Consider the following 19,913-nt stretch of genomic DNA (forward strand, 5'->3'; position numbering starts at 1 on the left):
CCAAAATGCACCAAAATCCCAAAATATTACTCCAGTTTGACACCAGTGCTCATTTGGTGACAAAACCCGAACCATACTGTTACGCAGCCCCTTGGAATCTTTATTCTAGTTAGTGTGGATATTCCTAAATTTCACTACAAAAATACTAATGCATTTGATTTTGTGGGGCTGCCCAGAACTTGCCCGTGGAGTTACACAATACACAGTAGATGCTGTCCCTAAAATGAACAAGGCTCTAAATCCCAGACAATCTGGTGCCAGGCTTGGGACACTACAAGCTGCAACTCCACAGAGACAGTTGTTTCAATGTGTAAGACCCAGAGTCACGTTTCCAATACTTTGATTTTTTATTTGAGCTGTCATTGTCTTCTAACTCAACTGCAAGAGCTTCTAGTTTGTCTTGGTCTGAAATGTGCTTGTGACAGAATCCATTCTGGGTCCCCAACCCAATTACGTTTTGCCTCACTTCAGAGACTGCTCTCTTTGACCGAGGCCGGTCTGGTGTTCATTGCCGTGATGTATTTTGGTACTGTGTACACAGGTTCACTGGCTATGCCTCGACCTTAGAAAGGCTGTGGTATTTTACAGTGTGTGGTGACATTTATGGGCCCATTTGGACACCCACAAAGAGGTTGATTTCCATAGATTCAATGTCAAGTTTGAAATCGTCCAGGGTAATTGAATCCTTGAGCGTTGTCCACTTCCATTCTCAATTGGGCCATTGACTGGGTGTTTGGTCCCATTATGAGCCCATGAGCGCAGGCCAAACTGCTTAATGTAGAAAGGTCAGACGGGAGCCAGGGAAGGGGGAGGGTGGGGGACCACGGTGGTGAAATCTGATACCTACAAAAAAGCTGCCTTATTTTTATCTCTTTAAATAAAAGATACATGCAGTTAGTTGGTGAATAAATCATGGAAAACAAAACAAAATTCATCAATGGAGGTTACTTAGATGTTGGTGAGTTTAAAATCTAACCATCTGTGTATGACAGGAGCAGATGAGGAATATGAATCCCTACTTCAATGTCTAAGTAGAAGTGGTTTTAAGGGGCATAAATCTGGAGTGAGCTTCATTTAAATTAAAAGGCAGCATTAAAAGGATCATATCATTTCCATTTCCTAGGTTTTTTTTTTGTATTGAGCATGGAACCCAGAGTCTTCACACTAAGCCACATCTCAAGCTCTTTAAAAAATTTTAAATTTAGCTACAGGGTCTCAGAAAGTCACCCTATTGCCTGGGCTAGGCTCCAACTCATGATCCTCCTGCCCCAGCTTCCCAGAGTGCTAGGATTGTCGGTGTGTGCCACCATGTCCAGTAGTTTCCTAGATATTTAAACGTATCTGTGTGCTGACTGTCCAAAGGGCAGGTTCGTCTTCAGATAAACCACAATTGGAGTCTTGGTTTTTTGTTCTCACGAGAACAGAGTTGGGTGGGTCTAACGTGGGTTCACCGTGCCCACTTCCTCTGCTGCTGGACGTGTATAGGAGGGACCAGTTAGCCCAGAGACTTCTGCCTGCCATCAGGATGTCTGGACTTGGTGAAATTTCAGCCATCCACACATTGGTGTGGCCTGGTCATCCCCCCCGCCCAATGTCTGCTGACAACTCTCCTTAAAAGTCAGAGCTCCCAGTCAACGCAGACCAGGCAGTTAGATCAGAGTCAAAGCCAGCACGTTTCAGGAGATTCCAAACGGACTTGTTCACTTCCTGTCTACACTCGGGACCCAGACAGACCCAGAGCCTATCACTTTTTTTGTCAGGTATTTTTCCTGCCTGGCTGTTGTGATCACACAGACAACACAGAAGAGGACCCCTCCATACATTTTGGGATCAAGAATCAGAACAATGGGGGCTGGAGAGGTAGCCCAGTGCCCAGCATGCACCACTCCCTGGGTTCCACACCAAGTTGAAAACAAGAATGAGAGCAAACAGCGCCTGGCCTTGGACAGGCATCCCCAGCCAAGACGTGAGCTGCCTCCGGCATGGGGACCTGTGGCCTTGTGATGCTGAGATGGAGATCAGCCAAGCCATTGCTTTTTCTGGGCACTTTGCTCTACTCCAGTGGGGACATCTGATCACAAGAAGAGACTACATTTCTTCAAGGGCAAATGCCTCGCCTACAGTGGTGGCCCAGACGCCAAAACATTAGGATCAAATAGGGATAGGCCTGGCCTGGCATCGGACTGTTTAGTCTACATCAGTCTGAACATCTGGGTGATTGGAAACATCCCTGGAGTTGAAAGAGCCACGTGATCTCACACAGAGGCAGCCTGGGTCAGGAAAAATGAAAGACACATGGTTGGAGAAGAGTTTTCTAGGTGTGTAGGGGTCGAGGAGGGAGGAGACAAAGTGTGTTCCTGCTGTGTTTGTCCCTAGGGCTGCTGCACCAAAGTAACACAAACTGTGTGGCTTAAATTTATTCTTTCGCCTCTTAGGAGGAGTCCCAAAGTCTGAAGTCAAGGTTGGCAGGACCATGTTCCCCCTGAAATAGGCAGGTGGGATCCTCTCTTGCCTCTTCCTGGCTTCTGATAGGCTGCTGGCATTTTTAGCATTCCTTGGCTGATAGATGTGTCACTCTGATTTCTGCCTCTGTCATCACTTGACTGTCTCCTCCCTGTGCGTGTCTTTCTCCTCATCTTCTAAGGATACCAGGCATACTGGGTCAAAAGTCCAGGGTGACCTCATCTCAATTTAACTAGTCACACCTGCAATGACTTATTTCTAGATAATATCTAGAAATTTCTAGGTAATATATCTAGAAATAAGGTCATTGTATCAGTTAGGGTCCCCTAAAAGAACAGATTTAATACATAAAAAATATATGATATGTAAAGGAAAAATGGCCATCTGTGTGCTGGAGGGCTGGAGGGTCCAGTTGAAAGTCTGTGGCCTGGAGCTCACTGCAGTCTAGTGTGAGTCTGTGTTGCAAAGGCATAAGGTCTGCACTGGAAGGCTGAAGAGTCTGCAGTGGAAGCCTAAGGAACTGAACAAATGTCCAAAGGTGATGGTGAAGACTGGAGCTCCTCTAAATAAGCAAAAAGGGCAGACTTCCTCTTGCTTTCCCTTTTTTTTCCATCTAAGCCATAAGCCTATTGGTTGGTGCTACCCACATGGGGGTGGGTCTTCCTCTTCAATTTGTGACCTATGTGTCAATCATCCAGAACACCCAGAACTGCACTCCACCAACCCGCCTGGCATTCCTTAATCCATTCCAGTTGATGTCACAATTATCCATCACAGTCACATTCACAAGAGCTGGAGCCTAGGACTTTAATAGATCTTTTTTGGTATCACTGTGGTCAGAGGGAGGAGTCTTTCCTGCCAACAAGGAGGCCTGAATTACCACAGGAGGAAGGTGACAGTTAATCTTCGTCATTAGCTTGATTGGATTAAGAGATGCCTTAAGAGTGATCCATTGTGAGGAGATTAACCTCATCAATGCACAGCCCCATTAATGAGTTCATTGATGAATGGGATATTAGGAGGTGGGGCCTAGTTGGAAGAAGTAGGTCACTGGGGGAGCACCTTTAAAGGGTTGGCCTTTTCATAGGCTCTTCCCTTCTTTCTGGTTCCTGGTTGCCATGAGTTGAGCAGCTTTGCTCTGCCACACCCTTCCTCCACGATGTTCTGGCCTTGGAGCCACCTGACCATGGACTGAAACCCCCAAAACGATGAGCCAAAATAAACTTCTCCTTTAAATTGTATGTCAAGTATTTTGTCCCAGCAACAGAAAGGTGGCAAACATAGCAGGTGTCTCTGTGGAGGGCAGATGACTGCACGTGGGCCCTCTGCCCTGCCTGTGCCAGGTCTGAAAGGGAATCAACCCTGTGCTCTCAGAAGTGGACCAGCACCAGCTTCCCCAGGCTGCCAAACACTCTCCCCTCTCCTACATTTTGGGGTCCATTCCAAGAGCCCCAAGGACATGCTGGCTTTTCCTCTTTGTCTCTATGGATGCCCCCCTTCCCCACCCCTGATTTGAGGAAACCTACAGAGCTAGGTAGGGATAGATACAGAATATTAGCCAAGGAGTTGATGTGTGGGGGTAGGAAATCACGTGTTGGCCAGCCTGGCACTGCCTAGGCCAGGACAGGAGCCCTGGGCAGGCCAGGAGGGTGGTGGTCTTAGTTCCCTTGGGAAGCCCTGCTAGAAATCTCCACTGGACAGCAAATCTTGGGCTCATTTCTGCCCTTGAAACTGTTGAGTAATTGCAAATGTCTCAGCAAAGAGGGGACACTGGGGATGCGTAGCATGAGCCAAGACCAGGGTTCAGTCTACAGCATTGAAAAAAAAAAGAAGACCTAGACAAATATTTCTAAAATTAAATCACAACTGTTAAAAAATCCCAAACCATAGAGTACTTAGAAATTCCCAAGGTATCAAAAAACAAACAAGCAAAACACATCAGGGTATCTATTTTGCCTTGTTCATTACATCAGTCAAGAACCAGTTTTACATGAACATCCGGAAGGATGGAGCCAGGCTGTGTTCTCTGCTGCATCCTGTGGGCGAAGGTGCGGGGACTGTGACTTCAGATGTGTGGGGTGAGAAGCCTCACCCTGGAGAGCAGAGCACCTGGTGTCCTGCTCCCTGCCAGGGCGGAGCTCAATGGATGCCCTGCTCTGGCCAGCCCAGCCCCCGGGCGTAGGCCCCTTTGCAGCTGCGGATCATGTTGTCGTGTTCCAGGCATTTGCTGAGCCCTGGCACTGAGGACCGCCAGCCGATGAGGCCCTGGGTCGTCTGTGGGACTGGGGGGGATGGGAGGACCTGGAGTAGAAATGCAGGGGTTAGTCACCTTGGGCCACAGTGACACGAGGGGTGTCCTGACTGAAGGCTCCCAGGATTGGCACAAAAGACAGAAAAGCTGGTTATCATGAATGTGTGCTGAGATTAAACATGTTCAGTGGCAGGCACCTGAGGGTCGTATCTTTCCTCAAAGTCAGGAATGTGGAACATATTTCTTTATTTTGTAGTGCATAGCATATTTAATTCCTGAGCTCCAGATAAGTTAATTTTTATTTTGTAAAAAAGAGTTAAAAAAGAGAAATATTAAATACAATAGTCCTCACTGTCTTTTATAAACTATATGACCATATGGTTCTGGGATTTAGCTCAGTGGTGTCACCACCTGCCTTGCAGGCACAAGGTCTCGAGTTCAATCCCCCATACCATAAAATAAATAAATAAATAAATAAACATGGGTCTGCATTTTTATATATATATATATATATGACCATAGTGTCAGATGGTTTTCTGCCAGTTATAAATCAGGTTTTAATTAAAAGACTGTATGACACACACACACACACACACACACACACACACACACACACCCTTTAAACTGTAGAGACCACAGGAACACAAAGCAACTGAATTGAATTAAAAAACCAAAATGAAAACAGGCTTCTGTCTGAAAGGAAAAAGCACAGCTTCATTTGTCAGTTCCTTGGTGGATTTGAAAGTCTTGGAAAAGGAGGGTAAGTGTTTAGGCACTTTCGCTCTCCTTTTAAAATAATCTGTTTGGGGAAGTATTTGAACAAAGGCAGCAGTGAGGAATATTTGTTCTCACAGAAGAACTGAGACAGAGCTTTCATGTGCTGAGGTCACCGAGTTCATTCCTGTGGGAAGAATCCTCTGCAGGCGGAGGCAGAGGGGAAGGGCCCGGGGGCACTGGGTGTGACTTGAGGACAAAGCTTCCTAATGTGCTCTTGTGGACTGAAAATCAGTCTCAGAGACCACAGGTGGGAGCATCTTGCATAGGTAGCAGAGGGAACAAAGTCTCCTTGTGCCTGCTATGGACAGAGCCATGCAGAAGGGAAACCGTCCCCATGGTGGCCTGTCCAGTGGGGCCCCCGGAAGCACAAGTTGGCTTTCAAGTCTCCATCCAACCTGCAGAGCACCTGAGGTGCCACACTCACTCTCCGGAGTGGCAGCAAGATGAAAATACCACCGCTTACCAGGGCCTGGGGGGAGTACGAGCAATACTGCAATTACCTGCAGAGAGCGCACCTGGCTCAGGTCTGGGTCCTAAGATACCCTAATGTCTGCCCGAATCTGCAACAGCATGTGCAATGGCGCATTGAAGTCCTGTGTGCTGTAGTAAATGATTGGTCATAAACTACAACCCACGGATCAACTTCCACACCCTGGAGCAGATGCAGCATGCTCACAGTTGCAACACTAAGAGCAGAGCTGCTGGCACTCAAGGCTTAAAGCTATAACCCTAGGAGCGGAGCACAGAACTTGAATATCAGAGCTGTTAGCACTAGCTTCTACCAGAGCTGCACTTTGCCTGTTAGCAGTTCGAACCAAATTGAGCCAAAGAACCCTGAGATAACAGATAATACTAGGTCTCTCTTTTGGAGACAAATGCAGCCATTAATATAATAATGAGTAGGAGTGCTATTTCCAACTACTAGGAAAGACACTCAGGATGTATTGATAAGTGACAAGAGGAGGCAGCACAGTAGCCTGTATAGTTTGATTTTCAAACATGTATTTGTACATATAAGTAAGTGTTGCCCTCACACGTATGAGTGGTCAAGCATAGCATTTCAGAGCAGAGCTCCGGACTCAGGCACCCCTGGTCTGTGACCTGGGGGAGGTTGTTCAGCCTTCAGCAGCTTTAGCTTTTGCATCTGCACAATGGGCTTCATGGTGACAGTGTCCACCTGCTAAGGCTGGAGGAGGAATGAGATGGGGGGACCCACGTAAGACACTCAGCACAGTGAGAAGCTAGGAGCTGCCAGTTCTGAGCTCGTGTTACTAGGTGCCCACTCTTGTGGGTGCATGGGAAAACCTCCGGAAGGAGCACCCCAAAATGTTCACCATGGATAAGAGTGCACATGGGTGTTTTAGTTACCTTTACAGTTCTGCGTGCACACACACACACACATACACACACGCACACACACATTTCTTGGTGGTACTCAGGTTCAAACACAGGGCCTTCACGCTGAGCTACATCCCCAGCACCTTTTAAAATTTTTGCTTAGAAACAGGGTCTCTCTAATTTGCTAAGTCACCCAGACTTGGAACAATGATCCTCCTGACTCAGCCTCCCAGAGTGCTGGGATAGTAGGCAAGTACCACCATGCCCAGTATTAAACACTTCATAAAACTGTGATGCTATATTGTCTCATACTCAGGGGAGGGAAACCCCCAGCATAGCTCAGCGAAGCCCCCCTTGGGCCTGCTCCCCTCCCTTGCTCCCCCTCCCTCCTCCCTTTCTCTCACTCAGACACATAGTGACCCAATGCTCTCATGTGCTCGCCACCCTCCTCCACCTCAGACCCAGGATGCATCGGGAAAAGGAAATCCACAGATCTGAAAGCCCTTGGCCTTGCTGCTTGGTTCTGAGGTTTCCTCCCCTCTCTCCGTCAGCACACAGACCTTCTTCTCTGCAGTCAGCAGAGGAGAACCTGAGACCCTGTGACAGTGGCATGAAGAGAAGCCCTGGGACATACAAAGCTTAGCGGTGTCCGGAGGCGCCTGGCCCGTGTCCACAGCTGAGCGTGTCTCTGGAGCATACTCGCCTTCAGTGGAGGTGCCTGGCCACTCTGACCCTTCACCTGACCTTCATTCTCTGCTCGGCCCCGGAATGACCCTTCAATAGGCGCTCGCTCCATGCCGCAGCTCTGCTGAAACAGCAGCCTTCTCTGTAACAGTGGTACTGAGGACACGGAGACAGAAAGTCCAAGCCCCTTGGCCACCACCATGAAGGAGGCGAGCAGCAGACCAGGACTTGGGCTCAGGTCTCATTCCAGAGCTTGAGCCTCTCCTGCCCTATTTTCCTACTCAGCTCCTGTAAATATTTGCTCTGAGAACAGGTGGAGCCCCAGGTCCCCAGTTTCCCTTTATCTGCAGGGCGGGTGGCCGTGGGCCCTGCTGGTCCTGATGTGATTTTTCCCCTGATGTGATTCCAGCATCTGGGCTTAGAAAGGGCCCGGGTTCAGGACTCTGCATGCTGCTCACCACAGTGTCCTTCTCTTTGGAGTTTGGAGGGATCCCAATTGTTGATGGGGCTTGTTTCTCGGGAAAATGAGAATTTAAAAATGACTTTTCTAACCTTGATGTATTTCTCTATGGGGGTCACTGGCCGGATGCGGAAGTGTTCGGGAAGCTCAACTTTTGGCTTTGGGGTATGGGGTTCTTCACCCTGGATCAACTGAAACAGAGTGCAGAGATGGGAAACCCTAGGCTGAGGCTTGGGGACATAGACTCCTCATCACTGGCCCAAAGGTCACTTTTGACAGATGTCAAAAGTTGGGCTCAGAACATTAGGTGAAACTGGTGGAAGCGCAGCATGGGCCCTGCCTGCAGGCCAGCTCAGCCTGAAGCCGCAATTAACCACCACCCCTCCTATGGCTCATTGCAGCCTACTAATTTATATCCCCTGTGTAGTGACTTGAGAACACTCCACAGGTTATGGACGCAAATTAAAACATGCCAGCAAGGTTCCAGGACCAATCTTTGAAATCATAAAAGAGAGCCCCATCCCCCCTTTGAATTTTTAAAGCAATTTTGAACTCTTTGAAAACTCAGTTTAATTACACATAAGGAATATTAATATAGACTCATTTTATGCATATTAGAGTAATAAGGCCTCACTTTATGCATATGATTTTAAATTGTGTAATTCTCTAAGAATTAGAAAAAATACTCATTAAGAATGGCATCACTTCAAAGTTGGCAGGGTGAGGTGGATTACAGATGGAATTTCCACCACCTTGAAGCACAAACATTTTGATTTAGCCTGTTCTTTAGTGTTACATCCCTCCAGAGAGTGTGGCTTCCTTACAGTCTGGTCAGAGGTAGTTTGAGAGGTCACCAAGTGACCACGACCCCATGGAGATGCACACTGACAACCTGGGTGTCTCTATAGTGGCTTCATAAATTGGAGACCCTTATTCTAGGCCTAGAAGATGTTCATTTGAACATCTGGGGTTCTGGACTCCCCAAGACACTTATAATATATAATTGGCCTTCCTGTCTCGTAGCACTCATCTGAGCTGACGGTGGCTGCCTCTTTGGACAGGACAAATGCTCTCTGCCAGCATTCCCACCTCTCCCTGCTAATTATGTTCAGCCCTTTCTCCTGTTTCTGTCCCATCTGGTCCCTGCAGACTCTGGGCCCTGCATTAGTGCATACCCATTGTATCTTCCCAATAGCCCTTCACAGATTACCTGGCCTCTAGGTTTAACGGGGGCTCACATTCCTTCTTATCCCACCTATACTCACACTTATGCAGTTAGGTAGAGGAGCATTACTGCCCCACTTCACAGATGGGAAGTCTGAGGTCAGGTGGCCATGGAGTTAAACTGACCAGATTCTTACCGTGGCGTGTCCTCCAGTGGCTGTGTGACTTTGCAGTTCTTTGAGCTTAGTTTTCTAACCTGTAACGTGGGCACAGAGCAGCAGCTCTGACTCAGATTAAATGGGCTGGTTCTGAGGCAGCACTGGTCCAACAGCAAGTGTTCAATTACTCATGAAAAGAAGGACCCTCCTGGCTTCAGAGTGATCTTCGCCTACTACACATTCTCGATCTTATTCAAACGGTACACTTACTGTCCAAAACGACTGAAGCGATAAACTTGGAGCTCATAAAAGTTATATTTACCTCCTCGAGGGAGGTTGTCAAAAATCCCCAGTTCTGGGCCCAGTTTTTCCGTGCTTCAGATTCAGCCTTGAGGAGGTATCTCCTGCAAAGGAAAGTTCCCAGGTGACGGGCGACATCATCCGAAAAGGCTCAAGCTAAAAACTCTCAAAGGACGTAACGTTCCACATTCTTGGCACACAGCACTGGGATTGTGGTTCTGCCATGGCCGAGTTGGAGCCAGAGTGCAGGACTGAGCACCCCAGAGGTCCCCAGGCTGAGGCAGAGGGGTCCTGGTGACTCTTCAGTAGCAGAATGCATCATAGCAGCAGACCAGACAGGGGCTGGCTCTGCCTGAGGGGCTGACTCAGTAGTAGATGGCACTTTCTGTGCACATCCTTGTCCTGAGAGGTCAAGGAGCAGCATGACCTTGATCCGAAGTCCTTCCTACTGCCTGCACCCCAGGGGCCTGACCCCACCCTAAGCTTCTGCCGTTGCAGAATTTCTACATAGCTGCTTGTCAGCTGAGCTGAGCTGCTGTTGACAAACTGGTGTGTCACATTTTGCACACATCTTATTAAACATTTAGTTGTTTTGACTTTTCAAGTTCCTTTTATTTTGGAATCAATGTCTGCAGCCCTTCCCTATCTGGGTAGTTTTGGAGACTCTGATCAAGCTCTTTGCCCTGGGCACTGAACATCAAGGCAGAGTCCATTTTCTAATAGAAATGTAACATGAACCACAAATGTGAGTCATATACATAATTATAAATTTTCTAGTAGCCCTATCAAAAAGAAAGGAAAATAACCAAGTAACAGTAACTGTAATAATACTTCTTTTGTAAGAATCTTTGAAATCTGTTGTGTATTTTACATTTACAGCTAGGCCCAATTTGGATCAGTTACATTTCAAGTGTTCAATAGCCATGTTGGACACTGGACATGGAAGTCTGAAGCCTGACAGTCTAAGGCTTAACAGGCAGACCACCCAACCTGGATTTTGATTGTGAAGGATGGGTAGGAGTTCACGTGGTGGAGAGGGGAAGCAACTGAGAAAGAGGGAGTGGTATTGTTTCCTAATGAGAGTACTTGGGTGAAGATAAAGATTTTTTTTAAGAAGATCAAATTGTGTATTTTATGAAACCATGGTTTTACGTTTATGAGAGTGATGTAAAGTTTGCTATAAAAATAAGTGTATTAAGTGAAACAGTCAAATTAAGCCCAAATATAAAGTGACTAATCAAGGTGTTACAAGGAAATGATAAAATCACAGAGATGTTAAATAGGATAATTGAAGTAAGGTAAGCAATTATACTGAGTTGTTACTAAAACTTTACTTGCATCTAAATTAGTAACTTCAAACTTCAAAGGAATGGAATAATATTCAGCAATCCAGCAGAATGCCAATTAAGAACATCCATTACAAATGTCTGCTGAACGTAACTCTTAGAAAAATGGATCTATTTTTAAATTTAAAATTTGTTATTACTTAGAAATCCAGAAAAATGGAGAGATAAAGTACCTACACATCGCTCCTTCAAGTTGAACAAATATTAACATGTTTGTTTCCTTTTTTTTTAAAGTTTGGTGAATCTGAAGAATGAAAAAACGTCGTAATTGGCCTTCGACAAACAACCCTGTGAGACCGCTGCGAAATTTTTTAGCTTTCGTGGTGGGTTTGGAGGGAAGGGGAGAAAGACTGTGAGGTCGCTCAGGTGCCCCTAGCACGCCGCCTTTCCTCAGGGTCCTTGACCTGAGGTCACAGAGACCCCTCCAGCACCCAGAGGTCGACTGTTTTGGGGACGTGGTGGGTAAACTGAGGCTGCCTGGTGTACACATTCCAGGTGAGGACGGCCCCGCCCACAGGGCTACAGCATCCGGAAATTTTACCAGATCTCGTCCTGGGCCACAAGGTTCATGCGCTGGGCCGCCTCGATGCTCATCATTTTCCCTGCCATGGGCCTGGGGTCTCCTTACAACCAGCACGCTGTCTGGGCTCAGCGTCTCACGTCGCTAGGGAGACCGGTTGCTAGGGAGACCGAGTCAACGCGAGACTCCAGACTCGGAGGCCGCAGCGTTGCACCTGGAGGGGGTGAATTGCCCATGCAGCCTGGGCGGAAGAAGCTTGTAGCGGGCTTGTTTTCCTGTGCTGGCTCTGAGCCTGGTCCATCATCCCGCACACCTGTCCCCCGAGGGAGACCTCTAAGTAGACACCTCAGACGGCACACCTATCAGCGGCAAAGTCCCAAGTGCACAAAGCTTAGTGAAGTAGGGCCAGGAGCATCACCCCCTAGACTGGGAAGCAGCGAGTTCCAGCCACCTCCAGCGCCTGTGGCCACCTCCCTGCACTGCCCTGTCTCTGTCTGTGTAGACATCAGCCTGGCCACTGTTTTGGATCGAAGCATCAGGATGGTCTTCCTCGTGCCTGCTTCCTTTGCTGGGTGTCACATCCAGCGGTCCCTCGCAGGGCTGAGTGCCCCAGTGTGTTCTCTCCACCCCTGAACAGTGTCCTGTTCCACTGGCCGAGAAAGCACTGCTGTGAACGTGACTGCACATGTCTCTGGAGAACGTAGGTCCACGTTTCTGTTGGCCTCCACTCTGTAACGACTCCTAAATGAAATTCATCTCACTTCGTTTCACCCCAGACACCAGCACTCCACACTCTCTTCTTTCATGCCATCGGCATTGCCTTAGGTTTGGTGTTCAGCTCTCTGACAAGAGTGTCACGGGTCTGGGACTGAAAAGTGGTCCTGAGACATGAGAGAGGGGTCCACTGAACAGCGCCTGGACAGTGTTCTGGCCAAGTGGCCACGAGACACATGTGCCCAGTCCTCAGTGGGCCGAGTGGACAGTGGCCAAACGCCTTGGTCGGTCACTTCCTGGATTGCTACCAAGGCCCCGGGCTGAGTGTTTCCATACTTCAGAAGTGCAGACCCTCCAGGCCTGTCCCTGGCCCCTCCCTGTCAGCAGACTCCCTGTGGTGTCTGCAGGTGGCTCAGCTGGGGTGGTGTCCTCGAGGATGACTCTCATGCCAGTCGCTGAGCTGCTGTTCTTAGTCATTCAAGGGGCCTGGTGAAAGCCCCAGACCAAGAACTCCCAGCCCCCGACCCGATAGACCAGCTGACGGGCCAGGCAGGGGCTGGATTGATCAACAGTCAATGACTTAGTCTGTGTCCATGGCTGAGCCGACAGCAAAGCTGGAGGGTGGATGTGTCTCCAGGTAGGTGTGGCTTTTCTTCTTGGCCTTGTCTCCGAAGTCGCCATTCCTGTGACAGGAAGAAAGACATTCTGGGATGAAGGGAGTGGGTTGCCAGGAAGAGAGAAAGATCCATCATAGAGTGAGGACAAATTCTGCTCCTCCTTGGGAGGCTTCTAAGATGTTTCTGTTAAAATGATTGAGTCCCTTACCGAAGGTCTGTCTCTGCCTGATCCCGAGGGTCATTTTGAGTGCCTTGATGTGTCCGATGCCAGTTAAGTGCTGGGACAGAGAAGAGCCAGAGTGACAAGGACCTGCCTCATGGAGTGAGGGACAGCAAGTGAGCAGATGCCAGGGAGAGAGCATGCTGTGAGGAAAGTTAACTGGGCTGGAGCTAACGGTGACAGAGAGGCAGGGAAGGTGTGGAGGGACTTGAGAAGGGACATTAAGGCCCAGATCTGGTGAAGGAGGGGCTGGGCAAAGATCCTGAGGTGGAGCCAGCATACAGTGTTTGAAGAACACACAGGAGGCTGGGGCTGGAGAGTTCTCTGGAAACGGAAGGGCCAAGATCTCTGCCTTCTGAAGGATGATGAATGTGCCAGTCCTGTCTACTGTCCTCAGAAATACCTGCACAGGATCCTCTGGGGGCAGCCTCCAGGGCCAGAAATGGGTACAGAGCTGAGGTTAAATGCACAGGGTGTGGGATTGTGCACTCAACTCCTGACGCTGTTGGGTACCTTCCCAGTGACCTTGGGCAAGTTGTCTGGCTTCTCCGAGCCCTGGGGTCTTCATCTGTAAAATGAGAGGAGGATCATACCACCACCTTGCAGGGATCTCAGAGGCTGCCCAGGCTGACTGCACAGAGCTCAGTGTGGTACTGGGTGCAGCCAGTGGAGGCCATGCTGTTGTCCGGTTTAGGCAGCTGCCTCCTTTGCATTTGGTGTGGGAGGTGGGAATGCGGATTTGGGTGGAGCCAGTGCTTGTTCCTGAAGCACGTCAGTGTTGAAGAAGAGGCCGTGGATGGCTGGTGGTTGGTTCCTTCTCTGCTCAGCAGAGAGAGAGCCGGAGCCACCCTTGCTGTGAAGCCCTGGCCTCGGAGATCAAGCTCTCTTCCTCAGGGAAGAGGCCCTAAGAAAGAGAGACTCAACATTTCTGGTTCTTCTCTCTTTTAGCCACCCAGAACTCCTCATTCTTGGTGACTATCATGCGGCTGACCTTGGCTGTGAAAAGGAGACTTGAGAATAAGCTCAGGCTGGTCGTTTCCAGGGTGCAAACCTGTAGGAGACTGAATCACGGTGCCACTCAGCAATGTGCCAGGACCTGCTGCATGTCACAGCACTGCTTCCAGGAAGCTGAAGCCCACAGAGGACAGAACGTTCAGGGACTCATAACATGCACTTCCTGACCTGCACTGATGCTTCTGTTCTGACCAAGGGGCCGAGGACGTGATCAGATCCACCAGGAGCTCCTCTTCCTAGTGTGGGACTTCCTCCCCCAGCCCATAGGTGGCCAGCAAATCAACACAGGGAATGTCTGGCACATGTGATTTTCATGAGACACACATCTCTGCTCCATTTCTGAGAAGTTACTTCTGGACCTAAAATTCAAATTCTCTGGGTGCTTTGTCCTTCACTCACCCCGGGTCCATGAACTTCCTCCTATGCTCAGCAAGACCTGCACCCGCATGCACTGCAGGCTGTGGTAATGCTGAGTTCCGCTGGTCTGCTTTTTCTTTGATTTCTGCATCCTTTCCTTTATTCTGGTTCTAAGGGTCAAAACCCCTTTTCTCTAGGATTTGAAACAGAAAATTCACAGGCCTCTGGCAGACGGTTTCTTCACCTAATATTGTTTTTCCCTTGGTGAAATTGTTTTCCAGCATAGATTTCAAACAGGAAGGGTGGCTAAAGAAAAAAGGACTACAACGCTCTCTGGTGATATGTGGAAAACTGAGAAAATATTTACAGTGTGCAGAAGGTTCTCCATGTTCCCGTATATTAATATTTTTGGCTCACTCTCAAGTCTCTGGGACAGTTTATTTTTTATTTTTATTTTTTTCATTTTGCTGTTGCTTTATAAGACATTTCGATAACTGCAGCCAACTTTTTGAGTTTTAAAGCTTAAACAATTTTCTTTTTTCTTTGATGATTTTTTTTTTCCCCACCAAAGAGGGCTTTGTGCAGAGAAGGGTTCCTGCCTGCTGCTGCACCTTTTCCACAGCAGGGCTGATTATCACCTTAGCTGCACAGCAAAGGTATGAAGGCTGGGGGGAAAGTGCCAATTTATAGGGAGTCATTTTGGCTCTCTTTACACATCCTTTAGGCTCCCCTGTGTCACAGCCCAGAGCTCTCTCTGTGCTCCACAGACATCTGCACGCCCCTACCTACAGCAACAATTGGCGTCATTCTCAGGGACTTATTGACGGAAAAAGCTGTCCCCTCCATGGCACCCCCAAATCCTCTCTCGAAGTCCTTGGGCTTTTGGTCTAATTACCAATTACTGCTCCAATTAGCACCCCCCCCCCCCCCGCAGGCTGCACTGTGTGGGAAGAGCTAGAGCCCAGAGCAGGAGGGAGAGCTGGACCGCCTTTGGCTCCCCTGGCCAGCCCAGCCTGGGCGCCCAGAGGCTGCCTGCCAGCTCCCCAGGGGGCCGCAACTAGGCACCCCCCCCCACACCCCCACCCCCCCGCACTGGAGAAGAGAAAACCCCCACCGGAAGTGTGTGCTGCCTGCAAGGTTTCCAGGCAGCTTTAGTCACAAATACTGAACTTGAATGGGGACTTGCAGGCAGTAGTTATCTATGATTGCAGAGATTTTTCTTTGGCTGGGCTCGCAGTGGGGAGGGCTTTGCAGCCTGGGGAAGGATACGGCCCAGAGGGTCAGACAGGGGGCTTGGAAGGGGGCAGAGGGAGATAGTTTCCAGTTCTGCTGCTTAAAATGACAGCCTCTTCATTTACCGGCTCAGTGGCACCAGGACTGAAGCAGGGAAGTCTTGCACTACCACATGCTCATTCACACACATAGAAGAGCTTTTTTTTTTTTTTTTGGTACTGGGAATAGAGCTTGGGAGCTTGAGCTTGCAAGGCAGGTGGCAAAACCACTGAGCTAAATCCCCAGCCCTAGCAAATCTTTATTAAGTCTCTTGTATGTGCTAGGCCCCTTACACCTAGCAGTGAGCAGAACAGATCTAGTTCCAGCCCTCAAGAAGATCCCAGTCCAGTAAACAAATACACTAGAAGAGTTTCCAAGTTTTAGAAAGAGCCATTAAAAAAAAAAAAAAGAAAAAAAAATATATATATATATGATGATTTGGGGTTTGGAAGTTCTCTTAATGGTTGCTCAGGATCCCTAGTAATGCAAGGAGGCCATTCCAGGAAACAGCAGAGGGGAGCATTCCCAGGGGCTGAGCCTGGTAAGGCTTGCAGGTTGGGGTGGTGTATTAGTCTGCTATCCAATGCTGTATCAAAATACTGGAGGTTGGGTGATTTATAAAAGATGGGAGTTTATTTGGCTCAGAGTTCTGGAAGTGCAAGAGCAGTGTTGGCTTCTCTTCAGCTCTGGTGAGGGCTGCAGGCAGCAGGAGCATGTGCAGAGAGGTTACATGGTGCAACAACCGTATTTCCTAGAGAAACAGCTTAAATGCAAGATACGCAAATATATAAGGATTTACAAGATAGGCGTACAGTGGCTGCCCCAGAGTCAGGTGTGGAAGAGTGCAGAGGGTCTGTCTGCACGCTGCAGATCAGAAAGATCCAGTAGAAGGCCTGGAGCTCACTGCAGAGTCCCAGTGAGGCTGTATTAGGAGGCTGAAGGGTCTGTGCTGGAAGCCAGGAGAGGATGTCCAAGGTGAAGATGAAGGCTAGAGCTCCTCAGGAGAAACAGAAGGGAGCCTTCCTTCCTTCGTTACCTTTATATTCCATGCAGGAGATAAGCTTTTTGGTTGGTGCCATCCACACCCAGGGCCGGTCTTCTGTCTTCAGTAGATCCTTTCAGCCACACCCAGGACTGTGCTGACCCGAATTGGTTGCGTTTCTTACTCTAGTTGGCATAATCAGTTAACTATCACACATGGTTAGACAGGAAGCCAGAGATGGGGAGGTCCAGTCTTTTTATAACCACCCTCTCTGGAGAAAATTAATCTGGGCTCCACAGGAACTATATCAGTCCCTTCTGAGGGTGACGCCCCCGGTGACCTAGCCACCTTCCAGGAGGTCTCATGTCTTACAAGTCATCATTTCTATACTGCTATCGAGGACCAAACTTCTAACGTGGGAGCCCATGGGAGACACATTTCTGGGGTATCAAGGAGTTCAGGGCTGAGGTGAGAAGTGGTGAGAGAAAGGAGGAAGATGGCCTCTCCTGAAATCTTTGGGGAGCCTCTCATTCCAGGCTTGCTGTGGTTCTGGCGTAGCAGCTAGTCTTGCTGCAGTTTCTCTCCCATCCCAGTAGGGCCTTAGGCCTGACCAGTCATCAGGATTCATCTTCCTGGCTGCAGTGATTGGGCCTCAGGAGGACACGTGACTCAAGCAAGGCCAATCAGAGTCCTTCCCTAGGCTTTTACAAACACCAGACTCTGCCCTACTCTGGAATGAGGAATGCTTCAGAGGTCTTTAGCCCAAAGCCTTGTATTCCTGATCACTTTCCTGTGTTTTTCTCTGCTCCGCACTGTATGGAAGAAGCCTAAAGGTTTCAGAAAAAATTGAGGGCATGTGGAGAATGTGGAGAGATGAGAGATAGGAAGGAGACAGAGAAAGGGAGAAAGGGAGACACAGAGAGAAAGATCTGATTATTTGGTTGTCTACAGCCTCCTGAGGCCAGCTCTACCTTGAATTTCTCAGTTACTTGAACCAATAAATCCAATTCTGTTTGTGATGAGTTTCTGACACTAACAATAAAGCCAATTTCAGACTGCTTCCCTCTGGAATCTCGCCCCAATCTCCTGCCCAGGGAAAGGCAGTATGGCTCTCTGGATATTTTAAAATCCTTCTTGCCAAATGTTTTTTTGCCTTAAATTGCTTGATTCTGGTGCCCAGTGGCCCCAGCTGCTTTCAGGGGCTGGGCCTGTGTAGTCCCAGCTCATCTGTTCCCCTGGAAACATTTCATGCCAGGGCCTGGGCTAGACAGTGAGGATGCCACGTGGATAGGGTACATCCTCCTGCCCACCTATGGCTGGAAGAAATGGCAGCTGCTGGGAGGTTGAGGAAGCTGTGTCGAGGAGCTACACAGGGCACCCTGAGCACTCTGGGGATTGCTTCACAGCTGTGGCTGACACCAGGGTGCACTCAGGCTGCTCTGTGACTGGTCCTTTCAGAGCTTTGTTTTCTCTACTGTGACGGAAGTATGTAGCTCTCAATCTGTTGTTGGTGATGATGATGTTAGAAATAATAGCTGGAAATTTATTGAGCACTTATGGTATTAAGTAATTCCCAAACGTCATTGCATTTCAGCCTCACGCTAGCCCAATAGTGTAGGAACTGTCACTGCTTATTTGCAGAGGCAGACACAAGATGACAGAAAGTAAGCAAAGTGCTCGTGGTCACACAGCTAGAAAGCTAGAAAGCCAAGGTCCAGATCCACTTGGCTATTGACAAAACTAATTTCAAGGACTAAGATCACCTGGAATGTCTGTTTAGGTCTCTTACGTAGTAGGCAGGAATATGGTGGTTCCCTAGTTAGGGCCTGAACAATTGGAAAGGCTATAAAAGAAGTGAATAGTATTGTTCTTTGCTGCCCCTCCCCCCTCATGGATGTGAATGAGACGCCTTGCAAATGAATATTTTTTGGCTATGATTAAGGACCTACTATGTGCCCAGCTCCTGTGTGGTAGAGGTCAGCACACACTGTGTCTGGAAAGATTCTCCCTGAGTCAGTGGACGAGGGTCTTAGTGTGTGGGTTGATCTGCAGCATCCTCCTGCTGGTATCTGGGAGACATCTCTCGTAGGTCCCTCCCTGTTCATTTCCAGATAACGTCATCCACAGTGGATTTTATTTAGTTAGTTTTACTTAAGATTTCTTACTTTATTTTTAAATGTATTTTTATTACTGCATATTAACTTTATAAGATATTGGGTTTTGATGTTGCATTTCCATTCATGCACATAACATATTTTGATCATATTCATTTCCCCATTACTCTCCTTTGCACTTCCCTACCCCTTTTCCCTTCCTTTTATCTAATAATAGTCTCCCTTCTACTTTCATGTCATCTGTTTTAAAAAATATTTTTAGAGTATGCATATCAGGGCAAACACATGATACTTGTCTTTCTGAGTTTGGCTTCATTCACTTAACACGATGATCTCCAGTTGCATCAATTTTCGTGCAAATAACATAATTTTGTTCTTCGTTGTGGCTGAAAAAACCTCCAGTGAGCATGTGCATGCGTGTGTGTGTGTGTATCTGCATCTACAGCTCATATTTTCTTTATCCAGTCATCTGTTGATGGGCAATTAGGCTGGCTCCATATCTTGGCTGTTGTGAATGTTGCCATAATAAGTGTGGATTTGCAGGTTTCCCTATAGTGCACTGACTTTAATACCTTCAGGTATATACCAAGGAGGTATTAGCAGGGTAATGTGGTAGCTTTATTTTTAATGTTTTGAGGAACCTCTATACTGATTTCCCTAGTGACTGTGCTAATTTACATTCCCACCAGCAGTGTAGAAAGGTCCCTTTCCTTCACATCCTCATCAGCATTTATTGTTTTTGAATTCACAATGACAGCCATTTTGACCAGGGTGAGATGAAATCTCAGTATAGTTTTGATTTGCATTTCCTTGGTGGCTATAGATGGTGAACAATTTTCCATATACTTATTGGCCATTTGTTCATCTTTTGAGAAGTGTCTATTCAGTTCATTTGCCCATGTATTGAATTGGGTTTTTTTAGTGTTTTGTTTTTTTAGTTCTTCATATATTTTGGATAATAATCCTCTGTCAGAAAAGTAGCTGGCAAAGATTTTCTCCCATTCTGTAGGCTGTTATCTCACTCTATCAGTTGTTTTCTTTGCTGTGCAGAAGTTTTAAATTTGATGTAATCTCACTTGATGATTCTATTATTCCCTAAGCTATTGGAGTTGTATTCAGAAGTCTTTGCTGGAGAAGGAGAATGGGACCCAGGGAAGCACAA

At 47.9% G+C, this 19,913-nt stretch overlaps 1 protein-coding gene across 1 annotated transcript; it reads right to left on the reverse strand.

The window, feature by feature from the left end:
- Positions 1 to 4,408: 4,408 nt before the first annotated feature.
- On the reverse strand, positions 4,409 to 11,590 carry Cimip1 (ciliary microtubule inner protein 1). Its single transcript, XM_004840932.3, has 4 exons — positions 11,483 to 11,590; positions 9,618 to 9,699; positions 8,066 to 8,164; positions 4,409 to 4,764 (listed from the first exon to the last, which is right to left on the reverse strand). The coding sequence occupies exons 1-4, from the start codon at positions 11,548 to 11,550 to the stop codon at positions 4,603 to 4,605; spliced, it is 411 nt and encodes a 136-aa protein (XP_004840989.1). The 5' UTR covers positions 11,551 to 11,590; the 3' UTR covers positions 4,409 to 4,602.
- Positions 11,591 to 19,913: the final 8,323 nt, after the last annotated feature.

Source organism: Heterocephalus glaber, unplaced genomic scaffold (assembly GCF_053883595.1).
Source record: "Heterocephalus glaber isolate CG9 unplaced genomic scaffold, H.glaber_assembly_v1.0 deba00001673, whole genome shotgun sequence".
Classification (NCBI taxonomy): Eukaryota; Metazoa; Chordata; class Mammalia; order Rodentia; family Bathyergidae; genus Heterocephalus; species Heterocephalus glaber.